The sequence below is a fragment of the Panthera onca genome, chromosome C1 (assembly GCF_046562875.1).
Source record: "Panthera onca isolate mPanOnc1 chromosome C1, mPanOnc1 haplotype 2, whole genome shotgun sequence".
In the NCBI taxonomy this organism is placed as follows: Eukaryota; Metazoa; Chordata; class Mammalia; order Carnivora; family Felidae; genus Panthera; species Panthera onca.
Window position 1 is genome coordinate 11,072,337 of NC_138346.1, and position 21,707 is coordinate 11,094,043.

Here is a 21,707-nt window from a genome sequence, read left to right on the forward strand (position 1 = left end):
AAATAAGACACTTAAAACATAAAATACTAAAAGGATGAAAAAACCACACTGTTCAGTAGCTAACAACAATAAAAAAAAAACTGATTTAGCTTTATCAGACAAAGTGGCCTTTGAAATAGAAGGGCATTGCCAGAAGTTAAGTATGTCACTGCATAATGAAAAGTGTCAAATAATCAGCAAGGTATACCTACCATTTTATATTTGTATTCACATAACAAAGTATCCTTAAAATTAAAATAGATACGTGGACCTAAATATAAAAAGAATTTATCCAAAAACATCAATATGAGCTTAGACAATCACAACCAACATAATGGACATATATAGAATACTACAACCCAAACCTGCAAAGTACATATAACATTTACAGAAATGGTCCATACATTGGATTATAAAGCAATTGGTAACAAATACCAAAGATCACTGTTATGCTATGCACAGCATATTATCTGAGTAAAATGCAGTTCAACTAGAAGTCAACAATGAAAAGATAAATTAATATTTCCCATATAAATGGAAATAAAATTAACAAAATTATAATGAAAATTCCAAAGTCTTTGAATTGAAGGATAATAGCCACGCCACTTTTCAAAACTTTTGGAGCTCAGGGAAAACCATTGTAGGAGAATAATTTATAGCCCTACAGGCATACATTAAAAAAAAAAGAAAGAAAGAAAGCCTAAAGATTATAGTATCTATCTCCTAAGTTTTTAAAAAGAACAGCAAAATAACCTCAAAGAAAGTAAATAATAGTAAAATCAGAAATTAATACAGTCAAAAGTAAACATAGACTATAAAGGATTCACTTTGAAATGGCAAAAAACCCTGACATACTTCATTTAAAAAGGGGATAGGTGAAGTAGTTATAGGAATGACAAAAAAAAAAGGACATCACTATAGATACTATAGACAAACTTATAGTAATAGTATTAATATATATATATATATACATATACATATATATACACACATCTATACACAATTTGGATTAAAAAAGGCAATTTTTAATAAAAATATGACTTGCCAAAGTACTGAAGAGGAAATAGAAACCAACATAAATATTAGAGATACCAACTCTGTGGTCAAAACCCTTACAACAGGAGAGCTCCACTCCCAGAGAGCCTCACTGAATTTTTCTGCCATATATTTGGTAATAGATAATTTCTGTAGCACCCAAAATCTCCCAGCAAATAAAAGAAGAGGAATGCCCTCAATATATTTAAGAAGCTGGTATAACCTTGATATTAATCTGACAAGGGAAGAAAGGAAATATAGTCAATCTCATTCATGATGACAGAGGAAAAGACGTTCCCAACCAAAATGTTAGCAAGCTATGTCCCACAACATATAAAAATCATCAAAATGAGTTGCTCTCTGAAATTTAAGACTGATTTAATATTACAAATCAGTTATAATTCATCAAATTAGCAGTCCAAAGGAAGAAAGCAACATGATTATATCAGTAAATGTAAAAAGACACTTGATAAAATGTAACATCCTTTTATGATTAGTAGGATAAAAACTCTAGAAAAATATAAAGAGACAAGAACTTCCTTAATAGAAACCTAGAGCAAGCATAATACGTAGTGCTGTAATTTTAAGGATGTTTGCATTACTCTGTCCCACATTTCACTAAAGATTTAGCCAAGGCAGGAAGGCAATAATGAGAAACAAAACAAAACACAACAGAATAAAATAAAATAAATAAAATAAAATAAAATAAAATAAAAGGCAAAGAAGAAACCAAAACTCTCAGAATTTGTGGTTTACTTGATTGTGTGCACAAAAAATTAAAAAAAAAATCTACAGATAAATTTACTAAAATAAATGAGTTTAGCGTGTTTGCTGAGTATAAATCAAACCACACACATAAAGCACACTTTTTCATATGACCCACACACAAAAAGCAAAATTAAAACGGGAAATTTATGTGCTATCAATAAGTATGAATTTTTCAGGACTAAATCTAAAGAAAGCATACAAGACCTTTCCAGAGAAAATTATAATGCTTAGTGAATGACATAGACTGGAGGTCTTCTTATATGACCACAGATGTACCCCATCCCCCCACACCAGATATCTCCTACTTTGATTGCTCTGATGTTTCACTGCCATGGTCTCCTCGAGCATCTTTATCCACACAGTAAAAATGTCTTGAATTCTAATCATGTACCAGTAACTGTCAGCCATAGAGATGCAAAAATAATTTCACGGACTCCTTATTTGCCATTTGCTCCCATATGTCTATATTTTGAGATTTGAGGTAATACTAGAACATACTTACAGATAAGAATGGCATAGAAAATTAACTACAAGGCATTCAATTTCCATAAAAATCTGTTTTTCTTTTAACATTAATTCTTTTAAAGTTTATCGCAGAGCGCGACATGGGGCTCCATCTCATGAACCATGAGATCGTGACCTGAGCTGAAATCAAGAGTTGGTCCTTAACCAACTAAGCCACCCAGGTGCCCCAATATTAATCTTTTTTTAATTTTTTTAAACATTTATTCATTTCTGAGAGAAAGACCGAGCACGAGCTGGGGAGGAGCAGAGAGAGAGGGAGACACAGAATCCGAAGCAGGCTCCAGGCTCTGAGCTGTCAGCACAGAGACAGACACGGGGCTCAAACTCACAAACTGTGAGATCATGACCTGAGCTGAAGTCAGATGCTTAACGCACTGAGCCACTCAGGCGCGCCCCCCCCCCCCCAGTATTAATCTTAATATTAAAACATTGGACTTGAGAAGCACAAAGTGCTCTTCACCTCCAGATACCCATACACTAGGTTGGAAGGTTCTGAAATTCTTAACTACAAGACGTCAACTACCTTTTGATGCATCAGAAATGTGAAGCCCAGTCACAGACACAAATCAAAAACATTACACAAGGCAGAGGCTCTCTGAAAATACGCATGCAATCTTTGAACCCTTTTCGGAGTTTTGTTTTGTTTTGTTTTTTAATTGTTAACAACCTCATCATCTACCTACTTCTGTTCTTTTTATTAAAGACAGCGTGCTTGAGTGTGTCTTTCTCCTTGAACCATACTAAAACTTCTGTTTCTTTTTCTTCCTCCACCCTTTTCCTCTCCTGCCTCCTCTCCAAATCTGCTGGTGTTTGTAACTCCTTTATTGTGGGTGTGGTCCTCTCCATCAGCCATGTGGGTAGTTGAACCAAACTCACCTCCCAGCCTCTCTGCTGCCTTGTCCACCAGGAGACACTCCCAGGAATCCAGGTTGGTTGTGGGGTGTGGGGTCCAGGGGATATATGCAGCCAAGTCGTAATCAGCACCTCCTCTCTTTCATGCCAGCATCCCATGGGCCCTCTGGCTTCCCAACTCCCAGGTTTTGACCCTCACTTTGCAGGCTTTTTGGTTCACAGCACCACTGCAGCCAAGCTCCAAACTGCGATGCACATTGTCTCTTTCTTGCCATCGAATTTTACCCTTTCTGTGTCCCATCTTTTGGGGTCCTGCTATCTCTTTTCATTTAAATGACTCTAAGGTATTAGGAGGGACTCCAGCATCAAGATTAGACACGTGGCAGACATTTTTAGTTAGGCAGGGCTTTCCTCATCCCTGAAATCATGGGAGGAGGCTGGGAGGCTGTTTTTGTATTCCACTTTCATGGAGACCTGGTGGTGGCAGTGCATTTGGCTGAAGCCCCCTTTTTCCCTCAATAAGCACAGCCATCCAGCCTGGTGCGGCAGCCAGGGACATTGCCTCTTGTGAACCGTCACCCCTTTTACACAGTGCTCTTCTCTGGGCCCAAAGGTCACCATACAATGTGAGCATCCTAAAAAATAACAGTTCTTAAGAAAGTTAGTTTGTGACCAAAGCCGAGTGGTAATATGCGAAGACAGCAGGACTCCTGGGAACGGGCACGGACCAGGGCTCTGGTTCATCTAGGTTTGGATCTCAAATTGAGTCACTTAACCGGGCAACTCTGAGCAAATTCTAAGCTTCCGCGTCTCAGTCCTATGACTATAATAGTCTAAGAGCACTTCCCCTACTCTGATACTGTGAGGCTATGAAGTGACAAAAATAAAGCCCTTGTCATAATGACTGGGGTAGAGTGAATGCCAATCAAGTGTATGTGTTAGTATTGGCTTAGATTCCCTCCTTTCAGTGGCAACCAATCTTGAAGAGTAAATAGTATTGGTCCCATTTGGCAGATGAAGAAACTGAGGCTCAGGGAGATTAAGTAACTTTCCTAAGGTCAAACTAGCAAAAGTGACATCTGGGACCCAAATTCAAGTCTTCTGACTTCTGCCACACAGTAATATTTTCACTATATCACATGACATAAGAAATTCTTTAGTTTTGGCATATTTATATTAACTGCTAATCTTCTCCAGCATATTTGTTTAATGTGTGGGTGTGTCACATCCCTTCATTTATTGTAGTGGCTTCAAATATTGCAATTACAATATAACATGAGCTTCATCTTGACAAAAACCGTGACAGTTCCCTCATGGCTCATAGGAATTATTTCTAGCTCCCTGATAGTTTCACTAACATTTGTCTTTCAGGATTGTAGACCATCACAGACAAAAGCATGAAGTTAGAACTGAGAGAGATGGTCTTTACTTTTATCTGACAATTAAAGACAAATCGCTAAGAGTTTAGGTGGTGCCGTTTATTGACCCTACCATATTTACTGAGCACTGACTGATTGTCAGGCATTGTGCTGAGCATTTTTGTGAGGTTCAGTAGTGAATTAGATGTTTTTTTTCACCTCCACCTCAGGAACTAAATAACAAATTTGGAAAGAAGCTCTAACAATTTTAATTGAACCCCAGCTAGATGGTAAAACCCCTCTTCACTCCATATAAAATACAGATGTGCCTTAAAATGGAAATTGACACATATTAACATCGATAAGGAAAGATCTGTTTACTAATTGTGATTTCCACAGATATTGCATCATGAAAAATGAGCAAAGATTCCTGCATTTGTGGAGTTTATTGCCTGTGGTGGGGGTGGGGTGGCAGGGAGGAAAGACACATGATAATAATAAATAATTATGATAATTATTATTATGTAATAATACACATGATAAATAATAAACAGTAAATAAATACCTTCTGTGGAATGTTAGAAAATGATACTGATACTGAGAAAAATAGAGCAGGACAGGATACATCAGGAGTCCAGGAATAGGGAGGTCTTGTAAATAGAATGGACAGGTGTAGCCTCATCCAGAAGAGGCCTTTGAGAAAGACCTGAAGGGAGGTGATAAAGTGAGGTGTGCAGGTCTCCAGGCAAAACGCCTGGTGTCCCAGGCTAAGGAAAGCACTAAGACAGTGGCACAAGTGGAGAGAGAGAGAAAGAAAGAGAAAGAGAGGAGGACACAAGGTCCCAGAGATGACAGAGAGTCCAGGCATTTAGAGCCATGGCAATGACTTGCAATTTTACTGGAAGTGAAATGCAGAGATTCTGCAAAGTTTTGAGCCTAGAAATGCCCTAGAATAACATTTTTGTGTTCAACTGTATTCATTTAACAGAGGAACATTTTCCCAGGTCTTTTGTGTGTGTGTGTGTGTGTGAGGGGAAGTGGAAAAGGGACATTACCTTAATGTCTGCATACTAAATCCATCAGTGTATCTATTGGTGAATGTATTATTTATTTTTAGCTTTTTCTATTAATAATCTTGAGTTGAATATATCCATACATACTTTATTTTGGTGTCTGTCCTCTAGAATAGACTCCTATAAAGGGCATTCCTGGGTGACAGACATGCATGGATAAGAATCTTGAAAAGCATGCCTAGATGTAAATTTATACTCCCAGAAACAACATGCATTATATCACACATTGTTTTAATCAACAGAATAATACATCAGTTTTCCTAATTTAAGAGATCAACAAAATTCATTCATTCACTTACTTATCAGCAAAGATTTCGTAAGATCTACACTTCACACGAAAATCACTAGACACCTCAGAATGACACATGCCCGTATTCTTCACACACACTTGCATTTTCTTATCTTTTCTATTTCACTCCCCTTTACTTCATTATACCATTTTAATATTATTGATTGTATTTTATTTATTTTTATTTGAGAGAGGGAGAGAATGGGAGACAGAGGCAGAGAGAGAGAGAGAGAGAGAGAGAGAGAGAATCTTAAGCAGGCTGCATGCATGGAGCCTGACATGGGGCTTGATCCTATGATCCTGGGATCATGACCTGAGCCTAAATCAAGAGTTGGCCCTCAGTCGACTGAGCCACCCAGGTGCCCTAGACAACTGACTTTAAATATAAATGACCAGCATGCTTGGTTCAAGTCAGGATACCACCCCTCTGGCACTGGTTCTTTTATTCTGTTTCATGATGTGATGTTTGTGAACTGAAGCAGGGGCTCCATGGGAGCCTAACTCCCAGTATCTCCAGAAGGAAGGGTTTCCCAAGCAAATTAAGAGGGCAAACAGAAACCCAGAGGGAAAGTAAACAAAATACCTTAGAAAAATTACTCTTATGCCTTTATTAAGATAACCTTATTAATTTGCTTTTTCAACTAAAGTAGCATTTTAGCAATACAGCTACTTTTCTCTAGAAACACTATCATTTCCTATTGTCACCAAAGTTGGACTAGTCTTCTGTGAGCTTTGTAGCTTGGCTTCAATTATCTGGATATTTTTCCATGTTGATAGAACTAAAACTGCCTGAATGAGTCACATCTTTTTGTATAGTGTTAGACTAATTGAATGAATTCTGAGTTTTCTTGGATTTAAAAAACGCCTTAATTATTCTTCATTTTATAATCTTATGATGATAATAGTCAAAAGTCAGCATAAGCATGAAAATCTTTACTGTATATATTTTCAAAACCCAGGTCTCAGAACAGAAAAGAGAAATGTCAATGTAACCAGTAATGATGCATTTACTCAAAAGGTCTGCACATGTTATCTTTAACTTAATATCAAAAATGTGCTGAAAAATCAAACAGGGAGACTCTTAAGAATAAATAAACTTACAGGGATTAATATAATATCATTTCCCAATTTAATATCGAGTGCTCAATGTTATGCGAACACTGCATTACTGGTTTGTGAGAATAACCCCATTTAACCACTGGAACAGTTCTGTGACAAAGCTTCTACTATAATCTGCATTTCACAGATGAGGAAACCAAATCTTAGAGAGGCTTCAGTAATGTGCCCAATTCCATGCAGGTAGTAAGTGCTAGAGTGGAAACCTGAACCTGGGTTTTTCAAATGCCAGAGCACTGGGCTTTGGCTGCATTAAGACTCATTTAGATGTCATGGTCATAGAAGCAGAGGATTTGATGAAATAGGAAAGATCACAGTGGACAAGAACATGGTTTGGTGCTAAGAGAAGGAAGTCAAATCTCAGCTCAGTTGTTGACGAGCAATATAACCTTGGATTATATTATGTTAACCTCTGATCCATGATTTCTCATCTATAAAAGGGGAATTATTAAAAGATTATGTAAAATACTTCCTACAGCTCTAAGCACCCACCATGCAGTAAATGATGGTAATTTGTGTTCAAAGTAACATAGAAAAGATGTCCAGGTGCTTTGGTGGAAGAACAGAAATACTTGGGAGCTGAGGTGGTTACTGTCATGTATATTCTGGATGTACCTGAACTAAAGTCTAGATGCAGCAGAATGCAGCAACGTACCTAAGGTGTTTTGACCATCCAAACATATACACGTAAGGCTTTGTTTTAGAAACAAAGAACTTAGGAATAAGTACTTCAATAGGACGCATCTTACAGTCTTCACATCTAAATACATATTCACGCAACACTAGCTTAGCAACAGTGATGTGATCTTTTTGCCTTACATTAAAATAGTCTTTTAGCAAACACCATTTGCAAGACATATGTCTTGAAAATTTTCCTGATAGCCCTAATTAGCAAAAAGAAAAAATAAGGGAGCTAAGCTATCATGCTGTCTTGTTTGATCCTCTTTTCTGAACAAGAAGATAACATTTTAAAGTGATTTATTGGGGTCTTGGTGAAGCTTGAGATTGTGAAACAGCTTTTTAAGGCCCGAAGATAATAAACCCTACAGTATGATTAAGTTCATGAGGACATTACTTGCTATCACCTCTTTTCTTGGAGATAATATATGGGTTTGCAAAGCACAATATCTGACACTCGGGAGATTAAGTATATTTATTTTATATATATATAATTACCAGTAACATTATATTCCACAGTATATCCCTTTTCTTTTATAAGGAATTTTATTATCTAATTTTCTCTTCTGTTGTAATCTACTAATTTTGCACAATATCTACCTATGATGAGGTTGATGTTGTACTGGACAAATCTTACAGATTTGAGGATTGCCTGAATGAAAAAGTCTCTATTGCATGCTTTATAGTCTATAATTTTTCAGGATAAAAGATTTCAGCGCAACTAGTCCTGAAAAATAGAGAGATTACTCACCATTGGTGTTTACAAATTGTATCCTAAATGAATTAATTATGCTATAATCATGTGTATCTTTTTTGGTTTTTGTTTTTAAGTTTATTTATTTTGAGAGAAAGAGAGAGAGAGGAAGAGAGAGACAGAATCCCAAGCAGACTTTGCACTGCCAGTGTGAGGCCCGGTGTGGGGCTCCTTCTCACAAACTGCAAGGTTTGACCCAAGGTCAAGAATCGACATTTAATTGACTGAGCTACCCGGGTGCCCCTGTTTTTGATTTTTTAATAATCAAGATTAGATTAGAGTATAACTAATTTGAAACCACTGTTTCTGCTAATAGTGTTTTATGATTAATAATATAATTAATTCTTAATAGGATTATATTATATTAGTATATATTATAATTATAATATAGAATTATAATATATATGATTATATATTATTATAATATATGATTATATATTATGAATATATATATTCATAATATATATATTATATTATGTGTATATTACATAATTAGTATATATTATAATATATACTAATATAATATAATCATAATATAGTATAATTACAATATAATATAATATAATTATAATATAAAATATAATATAATTACAATATAATATTTAATATAATATAAATATAATGTTAATTAATTGTAGTATTAATTAATAATATAATCAATAATTAATAACTTGTTTATTATTAATAATAAATGTCCTGTTTTTATTCTGTTTATTATCATTTACTAGTACCCAGACTTAGATCTGCAACAGCATTTTCAGTGAACTGAGAGCAAAAATGATAGTGAAGGCACCTCAACTATCTGTTCCTAAAAAGAAATATTCTTCATTCTTATACAATCTACCAAAGTTTTTTATCATATTGTTAAAATGTTCTTTCTTTGAAGAATGATGGTGAGAGCAGAGGTAGGAATTTTTTGTAAATGTTCTTATTTGGAAAAATAAAAGGATGTCCACTTTATAATCTTATTGTTCTTTTTATTGTTATTTTACTGGTCCAAGGGATGGGAAAGTCTGAAATTTTCCATTCTGTAGTTACTAGGTTGCTTTTAAATATTGAAACAGGACATATAACAGTGTTTCTAAATATTTTCAAAATTTGGATAGTTGTTTCCTCTGATAAGCTTACTGAAGTCTTACAGAATCAAGGGGGACTTTGCTGGTCTTTCACCCACTAATAAACTGGTGATGTATTTAATTTGTATGGATGACATGATAAAATCATGCTCTGATGTCTCCAACCTAGAAAGGAAAAACATGGGTGCAGAAGCAAAAAAACAAAAAACAAAAAAACAGAAGAAAGAAAAACCAAACTTCATACCTAGGCAATAAAACCGGAGACTGAGTGAAAGAAGAATACAAGAGTATACACTGTAAACAAAAACTTTTTCACCAAACACTTACTAAAATTGCAAGACGGATTTTATTTGAGCTACTGCAGTTGGGGAGAAAGACATGAATATAGAACTGAGCTTAACTCCAAATGCAAGATTTATAACCAATTTATAAATGGGGATTTATAACCAATGGGCAGAGTAAGGGGGTCGGCGGATGGACATACCTATCAAGGGTGAGGGATGGGGGAAGATATCAAGGGTGAGGGATGGGGGAAGATATCAAGGGTGGAGGGATTTCCACTAAAGTGACTTAGGATTCCTTGCTAAGACTGGGTTCAGTGGGCCAAGGGTAGGGCTGCAAGTCAAGGTCATGATCTAGTTGACAAGAAGACTCAGAGTAGCCTAATTAAAGTTTGCTCAGCAAGAGAGCCCTCGGTAATAAATTGGTCAGAAGAGGAGGGTAAGAGAACCTAACGTATCATGTGATTTTTTAAAATAAATCGGTTTTGGAAAGACTTATCGAAACCTCTGAGCATCACGTAAGAGTTAATCTCTTTGTCTGAAAGTAAACTAAGGACATTCACTCGAGCACAGTTTCATTTTGAACCATGTGCAGGTGTATTTGAAAGTCCTCTATGTTCTTAGTGGTAGTATGTCTTTAAGTTGATTTTTTTTTAATGTTTATTTATTTTCGAGAGCCAGAGAGAGGGTCAGAGCACGAGCGGGTGTAGGACAGAGAGAGGGAGAGACACAGAATCCGAAGTAGGCTCCAGGTTCTGAGCTGTCAGCACAGAGCCCGAAGTGGGGCTCGAACCCACGAACCGTGAGATCACAACCTGAGCCGAAGTCGGACGCTTAACCGACTGAGCCACCCAGGTGCCCTGTCTTTAAGTTGATTGTAATGAGACCAACCAATTCCTTTCTAAAGATCTCTTCTGATGGATGTGAGTTTTCATGTTGTTTTTTTTTTTCCAGTGTCGAGATTAAAGGGTTTAGTATAAAGCTCAAGAGTAAATATCCTTAATAGGATGGAGACAATCAAAGGAACCGTAATTACTACATCTTATTGAAAACATTCTGTAAGTGGGGAGGAGATGAGAACAAATCTTACCTTTTAGAATCTGCTAAATTTATTTCAACTTTACACTGTGTTTACTTGACATTTGAGCCACAATAGCGGTGGGATCCTTTTCCATTAGAACTATCCTGGGAAATTCTTTCATGATCTGCTCAGATGTGGCTTATCTCACCATCTGTCACCACTGCAGAAAATTTAGCGTTGAATTCATACACTCTTTTGTGCATAATCTTTTGATGTCAAGCAGGATGCTCAGAAAGATAAGAACAGACAACAGGAATAAGTACTAATCCAGGGTTCACCCCTGCCTGGCACTGTTCTAGGTCCTAACGGGTCCCTGTTCTTTTCAGTATTTACAGCCTAAAGGGGAAACAGACAAACATTTCAAAATTATATGCCATTTGACAAGCGTTGTAACGAGACATGGTGGGGGTGCTGTTGGAACACACAAGAAGAGTGTCTGTCCCACTTCTTGGGTTAGGGTATTGGTGGAAATATGGGGAGTGGTAGAGTGTTGATGTGTGTTTGTGTGTGCATGAGGCATTGGAGATATGTTGGTGGAGGGAGGGGAGAGGAGGGGCGCAAGAGGTGATTTATAAACAGAGACCCAAACGATAGAGCGGGTATTATTCAGGAGGAAGGAGGGGGCCTGGGAAGGGTGTGCCTAAAAGAAGACACATTATGTGCCAGGATCTGAGGGGAAAAGGGAATAGGTATGTAATTTAGTATGTCAGATAAATGGTTCTCAAACTGTAATGGGCATATGAATCACCCAAGTTTAATGTTAAAATGCAGATTCTGATTCAGTAGTTCTAGGGAGGGACCTGCATTCCTGGGTATCTTAATAAGCTCCTAAGCGATATCAGACCTGCTGGCTCACAGACCAAACTTTGAGTGGTGACAAAGTTGATTTCCAGTAACCGGACACTTCTCTCTCTCTGGAGAAATAACCGAATATTCCCTTAGCCATTTTCACTCCTGATGATGACCTACTTAATCACACTGCATGAACCCTTAATGATGGCAGTGTCGTGGCAACTCAGCACCTCATTCATATATGACATCTGTAAGGGAGCCGATTTCTCTTCCCATGATATTTTTAAAATCACTGCTTCCAATTCTGCTTTTATACCTTCTTATCCACCTTGATCTACCTCCTCGTGGAAACACATTTAGCAGTTTCAGCATGAGACCAGCCTGAAAGGATGTGCTTAATAAATATTATCAATGTTTGTCAAAATCAAAGAAAATGTCCCGGGGAAGACCTTGCAGCCTTCCCCATTAGGAGCAACTTATAAGTCTGTCCTGTATCTCGACAGCCATTCTTTTAATGTCAACTTGAATTCACTTTAATAAGGGCATGAGTTTCATGTGTCTGTCTCTGCCTCATCCTGTAGCAGCCAATGTTCTGCGGCTCTCGAGACCAGGAACAATATCTTTGAAAATACTCTCAAATTTCCATCGCCATCCCAAAGGCATGGAAGCAGATTGGGCTGCGTGGTAACGTCACTTACTGGGAATTCACACCCGTGTCACATGCTTGAAACGAGAAGCCTCTCTACATGTAGTTTTGTATGTTAGGCATCATCAAATTGATTTGGAATGCGTTTCTGGGGGCTAGAAGATGCATTCGGTTTAACTCTTGGTACCGTGGAACTCTGTCCCACTCATCAGGGAATGCATAGATTTTACTCCCACTAACGGGAGTCTACTGCCCTGTTTAATTCTCAAAATAACAAACACACACACACACACACACACACACACATATATATTTAAAATACATTTCTTTATTTGTGTTATACAGACTTCACATTGGGACAAATGGAGTGAACCTCACAGGCAACCAACACTTCCCAAAATCCTTCCGTGCCTTCATTTCCAACTGGGATCTCACGTAATCTTAAAGGCAGATGGGCTTTCTTACCAAGATACATGTGGGTAGATTTGTCATTGTCTCCCCTTCCACTAGACTAACTCAGCAGTTCTTAAACTTTTTTATGCATAAAAATTATTATGCGCCTTGCCAGGGACACCTGGGTGGTTCAGTGGGTTAAGCGTCCAACTTCGGCTCAGGTCATGATCTTGTGGTCTGTGGGTTCGAGCCCTGTGTCAGGCTCTGTGCTGGCAGCTCGGATCATGAAGCCTGCTTCAGATTCTGTGTGTGTGTGTGTGTGTGTGTGTGTGTGTGCGTGTGTGCTCCTCCCCCACTCATGCTCTGTCTCTATCTCTGTCTCTCTCTCTCAAAAATAAGTAAACATATTTTTTTTAAAAAAATTACTATTCACCTTTCTACTTGCAGGCAGATACAACATGCTTTATGCAGAAACAAGAAATTTCCTTGCGTGATCTTTTACTTTTTCCTATTAATCCTTATTTTGGACCTAACTCTCCATAAGTTTGATGTCATCCCCCTCTAGAGCAATCAGAGATTGTTGAAGCCCTTTTTCTACCCTGTTTTGTATTCAATCTGTGTCATCCTTACTTCTCAGCCTATTTCCTCCATACTCCTAGGCTGTTAACCCTGTAAAGAGAAATGGGAGATGTCCTAACATTGGAAAATGTGATTTCCTTGACTCACGAGCTGGTGCAGATCAAAATTAGCTTGGTCCACGGGCTTACCTTCCACATATAAGTGGTTTTGGAACCTAACAATGATAAACGTTTGGTATTCGGGTAATTCCTACGGCCAGGAAAGCATTCAGAGGGAGATCTGCAGCTAACTTTGAGGTACAGTCACCCTTAAGTGACAGCCAAAAAGTTATAGGTCCCCATTCTGAGAAATCTGTAAAAATAGGGCTGAAAGTTTGGGCTCTCCATATTTTACAAGTGATTTCCAGAGCTGGAAAGGACTGGAGATTTCACTCCCAATGTTCATTTGTAAGTGAAGGGACAGACCCAGATATGCTAAGCAGCAGAGTCCCTAAGATCTAGAGCCTAGTAACACACTCCTTTCTTCCTTCCATTGCCTTTTCCCAGTGAAGCAAAGATAATATGAGTGCTATCCTTTCATTTAAATTAAGCTCATTCTAGTCCTCAAGATGGCAACTATAAAACAGATTTTACTTGAATTATTCTGTGTAAGTTTTACCTAAACCTGTGATCCATTGTGTACATCATCAACAGTCATTAAAAAAAAAAGCCATTCATAGTAATTTAGTGGAAATGCTAACAGACTATACTTAGGTATTTTTGACTTATGTTTAATTGCAATGTAATGAAAATTGACTAATTTAGCACTTAAAACATGAGGATTATAAGTTAGAAATGCATTGTTTAACTGATCTTCTATTTGGTGCTTCTTTTAAGAGAAAATTTTTAAATGTTGGCCTGATAATTGCATAAATAATTATTAGATCATATTCCAAAAAAATGTTTATGATGAATTGTACATATTCTATGTGGTCAAGAACAACAAAAATAAAATGCCTACACTTCAGATATCCATACATTTTTTAAATCCCAAATTTTCATATTTTAGAAATCCTTAAGATCCAGAGAGCTTTTTGTATTTAAATTAGGTTGAATCCAAAATCTTCCAGAGTATCATGAAAACCAAGATTGGTAATAATTTCAACCAGACATAAGGGGAAGGAAGAGAAGTCTAGAACTTTGGAGGCAAAGAAGTTAAGATAATGCCCCAAACCCCAGAGATACAAAGAGATGAGGTGCATTTTCTTTTCTTTTTTTTTTAATGTTTATTTATTTTTGAAAGCGAGAAAGAGAAAGACAGTGCGAGCAGGGGAGGGGCAGAGAGAGAGGGAGACACAGAATCCGAAGCAGGCTCCAGGCTCTGAGCTGTCAGCCCAGAGCCCAACGCGGGGCTCGAACTCACGGACCGTGAGATCATGACCTGAGCTGAAGTCGGACGCTTCACTGACGGAGCCACCCACGTGCCCCATGATGTGCATTTTCTAAAGCCCACATTCTTTGCATGGTCCTGCCCTGCCTCCTGATTAAAATTATAAACTTTGAATTCTGGGCAGAAATAACGTGGCATTTCAAAAGCATTATCCGGGGTCTAAAACTGCTTGCTCAAGAAAAGCTAACGGTGCTAGAAATCAGGCAGATGCACTGTGTCCATCTGGGCTCTGGGAGTCACTGGATTGCAGGTTCCTGTTCCCAAGGGGATAGTTCGCAGCGGCTCCCACTGCGGGAGGGAAGCCAGCAAAGCAGTGTCGGGGTCAGCAGGATTTGCAGTGCTGAGCACCGCCCGAAAGATGATTTTTGTTAAACCACGTTGTGTGTCTTCTGTTCTGAGTATGGAGGAGACTCACTGGAATGTGTTCTCTTTTGTGTTTTTGGGGCACAAACAGCAACTTGGAGTCCCCACTGATGTACGAGGTCTGCGCACCGCAGCAGGGCAGCACCAGCGGCGGCTGGCGAGGCGGCCTGGGGAGCTCCATCACAGCGTGTAAGAAGGTAACCTTGCCTAGCGCGGCTCTGTCTCCCGGATTGAACTTGAACGCTAGTGTAGTTTGACTCTCCAGGTACTTCTTCTAAAGCAGAGAAAAACAGCAAAACGAACAACGGAATGGCCCACAGTTTGCTTGCCCGGATAACCTCTAATGCTGCTAAAAATGTAATGGGTGAAGAAGACCAAAAAACTCAAACAGTTCAGAAAAGTACGACTCGAAAATTCTAAGCCCGCAGTGCCCCACCTATTATATGAAGCACCTAAGTCTGTATCTGAGAAACATTCCTGCTATTTTCTCAAAGAGAAAGGTGTGCTTGGCTTATGTTATGAGGAGAAACAGAAATGCATTTCCTAGAATACAGACTCCAGAACTCATAAACAAATCTCGCTTTAAGCGCATTTGCTGAAAGCCGTCATTTGAATAACGTAAATTCATCTACTTCTTTTTCCAGCCAATCCAACTTAAGGCCTGGAAACTTAAAGCGAAATGCCCAATTTCCCACCTAAAGCTTTTGTCACGATGTGATGCAGAATTCCAAAGGAGAATGTATGTGTTTCTTCTCATCCAGACTTAGAGGGTGTCACACTGGATTATTTCATTAATTGTTTCTTTAAAAACTTAAATTATTGGGGCATCTGGTGGCTCAGTCATTTGTGTCTGACTCTTGATTTCAGCTCAGGTCACAATCTCAGGGGCCGAGATCAAGCCCCACATCAGGGTCAGTGCTGGTAGTGGAGCCTGCTTAAGATTCTCTCTGTCCCTCTCTCTCTGCCCGGCCATTGCTCATTCTGTCTCTCTCTCTCAAAAAAAAAAGTTAAATTGGGGGCACCTGGGTGGCTCAGTCGGTTAAGCGGCCGACTTCGGCTCAGGTCATGATCTCGCGGTCCGTGAGTTCGAGCCCCGCGTCGGGCTCTGTGCTGACAGCTTAGAGCCTGGAGCCTGTTTCAGATTCTGTGTCTCCCTCTCTCTGACCCTCCCCCGTTCATGCTCTGTCTCTCTCTGTCTCAAAAATAAATAAACGTTAAAAAAAAATTTTTAAAAAAAAAGTTAAATTGTAAAAAATACTTATAGGAATAATTCAAGACAAATTATATTACTAAACATATTGTATAGATATATATTATTTATGCACACATACTCTACATTATGTATGCATATATGTATATTAATTTATTGATTACTATACCCAGTTAAGCAGCCTTATTTATTCTCTGCTTGTGTCGTGTTTGTATTGTTCTAAGTAACAAAGAAAATGACACATACCTGTGTTAGAGAACATAAGCTGATGATAGAAAAGTAGCATTAAACATAATTTTACAAAAGTATTTGCATGCATACATTCATAACCAGATATAAAAATAAACTGGTCTCATTAGTTCAAGGCTCTAATTACCATGTGTTATATGATCTATTATTCTTTCTCATACAATTCTCATAGAAGAGTCAGTGCTATAAATTTGCATTTTAATGCAGAAAACTGAGACACTATAATTCAAAATGATTTTGAGTTTCTTCTAAGAGAGGTCTTCAAGCCCTGGGTATGTTCTATTCAACTCTGTAACTCCAAATTATAATCTTCACCAGATGCTATACATTTCACAAGGCTAAATCATTTTTCATTTATTCTCATTTTTTTAAAATTTTTTTTAACGTTTATTTATTTTTGAGACAGAGAGAGACAGAGCATGAACAGGGGAGGGGCAGAGAGAGAGGGAGACACAGAATCTGAAACAGGCTCCAGGCTCTGAGCTGTCAGCACAGAGCCCGACGCGGGGTTCGAACTCACAGACCATGAGATCATGACCTGAGCCGAAGTCGGACGCTTAACCGACCAAGCCACCCAGGCGCCCCTTATTCTCATTTTTAAATAACTCTATTTCTATTGATTAAAGCCCACATGGTATTTAAATTAAGGATTGAAAGAAGACTGCCTGAATTTGACACCCAGTTCAGTCATTACTAGTTGTGTTATCATGAGCAAATTACCTGACCTATTCATGCTTCAATTTGCTCATCAGAAAAAAGAAGGTGACAGCTGAGCACAAGTGAATTAATAGATATGAAATGTTTAGAACGGTGTCTGGCATATGGTAAGCACTCAAAATAAAGAGTGTTTATGAGTAATATTATCCTACAGGAAATTTTTCAGTAAGTATGTGATGCCAGAAAAAAATTTAATATATACATGACCATGCTGAGAGAGTTGGTACCTTGTGATCTGTTATGTCAGCTATGTTTGTTTTCTGGAGATAGAGGCAGTCGTATTCATTTTTTATAAATCGTGTCTGGAAGGTACTAAGTAGAGCGTTTTGGGGCTGAACATCTGTTCAAGAAATTAAAACCCAAACTCAATCATTTATTATATGTTTATATGTGTACATATAATATATATGTATATATACAAATAGAATTTAAAGTTTTTTTTAAATGTTTATTTTTGAGAGGGAAAGAGGTTGCAAGCAGTGGGCAGACAGAGAGAGAGAGGGAGACAGAGAGAGAGAATCCCAAGCAGGCTCCACACTGTCAGCACAGAGCCTGACACAGGGCTCGATCTCACACCTGTGAGATCATGACCTGAGCCAAAATCGAGAGTTGGATGCTTAACCGGACTGAGCCACCCAAGCGCCCCAAGAATTTAAAGGTTTAAATATAATCCTACTCATACCACCACCACTTCTAGAACTATTAGTAAGTTGAACCGTACGAAATTCCCTTTATTACAGATGAAAAATGATCAATTATAGGCAATTTCATATGGTCCAATGTAAATACATTCAAAATTCCGTTAGATCTTAGGGAGAGATACAAGAATAGATACATAGTCGGGGTCTAGTGTGGGAGACAATATCGGTTTCTCAGTTGAAAAAATCAAACTAAGTAATTCACCAGTTAAATAATTATGTAGGATGACTACACAGTTTATAGCAAAAAGCAGAGAGAGACCTTTGACCTGCAGCAGACCATCATCTCCAGAAAGAGAATCGGATCTTAGTTTAGACTTTGAAATACGGTCGAGATTTGAATGAGCGAAGAGAAGAGCCAAGCAAATTTATTTAGGAAGGGTTGCTACAAATGAATGCAGGAGAAGTCAACCCCTTTGCGTCCCGGAATATATTTTTCTAATGTTGTGGTCCATTCCTTTCATTTTAAATACTCTCTTCCATTTAGACAATAATTGCATTTAAAGGCAGTTTAAGTACCCGTGAATGCCACATGGTATATGCCTTGTAGGCTCTAGTCGTTACACTTCCCCCTCAAAGAGTAGCTCACTGTTGTTTTCTTTTTTACATCTAGCACGTAGGCCCTCAATAAAAAGACTTTGAATATTGAATGATTTCACGCCTTTATTTTATTGTATATCACTGCAAGCCGATTTAAGTGATCATTGATCAATCTGGGGGGAAAAGAGCTTGTTAATCACAGGCAATGGGTCTAGGTAAGTGAGACTCTAAATGCACACATAATGTATGTTCAAAGAGACAGAAAATACAAGCAGAGCTTTATCATAGAAATAGCAAGGCTGTCCAGCTGAATCACCACTGTTCACAGTCAATCAACCTTCAATAAGGGTACCATGGATCATTGAAATCTGTTGGTAATTCCCCAAACTGATTTTATGTGATAGCCTCATCTTCTTCCCCATCAGATCTTCTTATCAGAACTGACATATTGCTAAATTAACTGGTGGAAGACAGGAAACAAGGGTCCAGAAGATGATGCATTAGTTGGATAATCAGCTTCTGAAAACTTGCAAAAGGACTGAGTCTCTCTCCTGAGTGTCTCATGAAATCCCTAAGGGTTGCAGGAATCCTGCCCACATGCAGATGCTTCCATTCCTCTTTGCTGTTGGGGAAATACAATTACTGGAGGCCACAGCTGTGGAAAAAGCCACAGCATCAGAAAAGAAAATGACTTTGGTGGGCTTATTTGAAGGAGGAAATCCTTAAGGGATTGCCTTGCACCAGAGCTAAGATGATCATACCACCCAGTCATGGTTTACATGTATTATCCTCGCATTAATAGACCCCGTTTTGTTCTCAGAAGTGCCCCGTGCGCAATAAGTTACCTGGTTATCCCAGCTTGAGCTTCGGAATGATCCTTTCTCTTTCTTTTCCCCTTCCTCTAAATACTAGGAAAGGTATCAAATAAATTTCTCACTGAGTCATTGTGTAGGTTAAAATAGTTGTAACAAATAAAATCTGTTTTTACTTAGCTACTGCTACAGCTAAACCAGTGTGATTGCCCCCGCCTTTAACTGGCCCTGGGAATCAAGCCTATTGAACCTGGACTTGACTTCAGAATTCTACCCATCTTGAAGCTCCAAGCAGACACTACCGATCCATCCAAGTTGGAATGTGAGATAGCCTCTGTGTCACCATAATTTACTGAGCTCCAAACGCTGGGAAAGTTTTAATGTATGCAGTGTGATACTCCAAAATAATGCATCGAAAATGATGGAATTTCGGGGCACCTGGGCGGCTCAGTCAGTTAAGCATCCAACTTCCGCTCAGGTCATGATCTCACGGCTCATGAGTTCAAGCCCCCACGTCAGGCTCTGTGCTGACAGCTCTGAGCCTGGAGCCTGCTTCAGATTCTGTGTCTCCTTCTCTCTCTGTGCCCCTCCCTGGCTTGTTCTCTCTCTCTCCCTCTCTCTCTCTCTCTCTCTCTCTCTCTCTTTCTCTCAAAAATAGATGAATATTTAAAAAAATAAATAAAAGGATGGAATTTCAAAATATTGCAGGAACAAAATGGGAGAGAAAGAGTAGCTGGTGGAAAGTGAATAATAGAGCCCTCTGTAGTACTTCTTGAATCTTACCTCACATAGATCTTGCCTGATGTTCCCCGTTCTCATAGGACCAATCCTTCTTATAAGACAAATACAATCATCATTGTTAGATTGAATCATAGGGATTTCCATTAAGTGAGCTAAGTGATTATAAATGTTATCCTTTTATATCTAGCAGACACTAAGTGAAATGCTTTTATGTTGTTTTTATAATAAATAAATATCCGCTTTCTCTAGAAGGCAAGTAGGATCCCAAGTAACAAAGCTGGACTTAGAATCTAAACATCTGAGTCAGATTCCAGATTTCCCTTTTACTGTGTGATCTTAGGCCAGTGACATAACTTCCCTGACTCAGATGTCCTGGGGTTGGCATAACGTTTATATGCAAAAAGGTTTGTGTAAGTTCTTGCCACACAAAGTTGACGCTCAGTCTGTATTAGTTGATTCCAAATAAACAATCTTTCCACAAGGGAAAAATTATTTAAATAGAATTTTAAAACTAACCTGAGGTAGTATCCATGGTCCCCCTGTTTCGTTGAATTTCTGCTGGGTTTTCTTCTACTTTGAAAGCATTACACTCAATGTCACATTTCCACAGTAGCTGGACATTTTCAATCCTCACTTCACTTCCTGGACTGAAGATTTGCTCCTTGGGCTATAGTGGAATCAAGCCTCTTGTATAGAATCCATGTGGCGAAAGAATTGTTGGGGAGAAATCGACACCCCAAGTTCCTTCTCTTTTTATGTCATGTTAATTAAATCCACACTAAACCTAGACTAACCCAAGGCTACAGACTGAAAACATTTCAGGTTCCCAAAGGTAGAGTTTGATCTTCATAGGATATCTGATCATCTCTTTGAAGCTTCAAGAGCATTCTTTGCCATGACAGGCCTCCTTGAAGCTGACTTTAATTTGTCGTCAACAGTAGCATAGAAACCTCCGAAGAATTGGCGGAATGGATGTCCCTGGCAACTTCATCTTATTCTGTAAAATACACTTTCATCTAAGCTCATCTCAGTTTGATGACATGTAATTAACGAAAGCAATTCGATTAATGTGTGCAGGCGCAGACTTACAAATTGGGAGGCTTTTTCAGAATCTGATCTGTATCTCCAAAGACACTTTTATTGGTCAGGATTGTCTTGCTCTGGGCCAAAAGCCCCAGTAGTATTTCCAGGAAGTGCATGACAGAAAACAGCTATAATATGCTGTGCTTCTAGAGGCTGATTTCTTACAGGAAGGAAGGGCTTTAAAAATGTAAATATGCGAATAAGATTCAAAACAAAATCAGCATAATTGGGTGTGCTCACCTTTCTGCAGAAGGAAGATACTAGGCTTTTTGCCCCGGAGTATACAGCACTCACAGCTTTATAAATACTCTCTTCTCATCATGCAGCCTGGCAATGGTCTCCAGACCCAGCTCTTTAGACCAGAATGGTCTGAATTTTGTCACATGGCCTAGGTGTCCTGTTTTATCACCATTCTGCAGGAGTAATCAGAGGCACTGAAGAAATAAGGAGGTTTTTAAGAAAATAAATGCAGAATTGTGTTACTAAAAGTGATATTTGAAGAAAGCTTTAGAGCTTCATAGTTCTGAAAAGAATTCCTTAGAGCAAAGGGAGACAGGAATCTAGGATGCCAGAAGGAGCACAGGTGATGTG

The 21,707-nt window shown here is 38.4% G+C and overlaps 1 protein-coding gene across 3 annotated transcripts in view; it reads left to right on the forward strand.

The window, feature by feature from the left end:
• Positions 1–21,707, forward strand: part of SPHKAP (SPHK1 interactor, AKAP domain containing) — a 161,041-nt gene that overhangs the window by 21,523 nt on the left and 117,811 nt on the right. For all 3 annotated transcript variants that reach the window (XM_060624003.3, XM_060624001.3, XM_060624000.3), the window contains exon 2: positions 15,158–15,263. In XM_060624003.3, the coding sequence (XP_060479986.3) occupies positions 15,158–15,263 (106 nt within the window). The remainder of the gene's footprint in view (positions 1–15,157; positions 15,264–21,707) is intronic.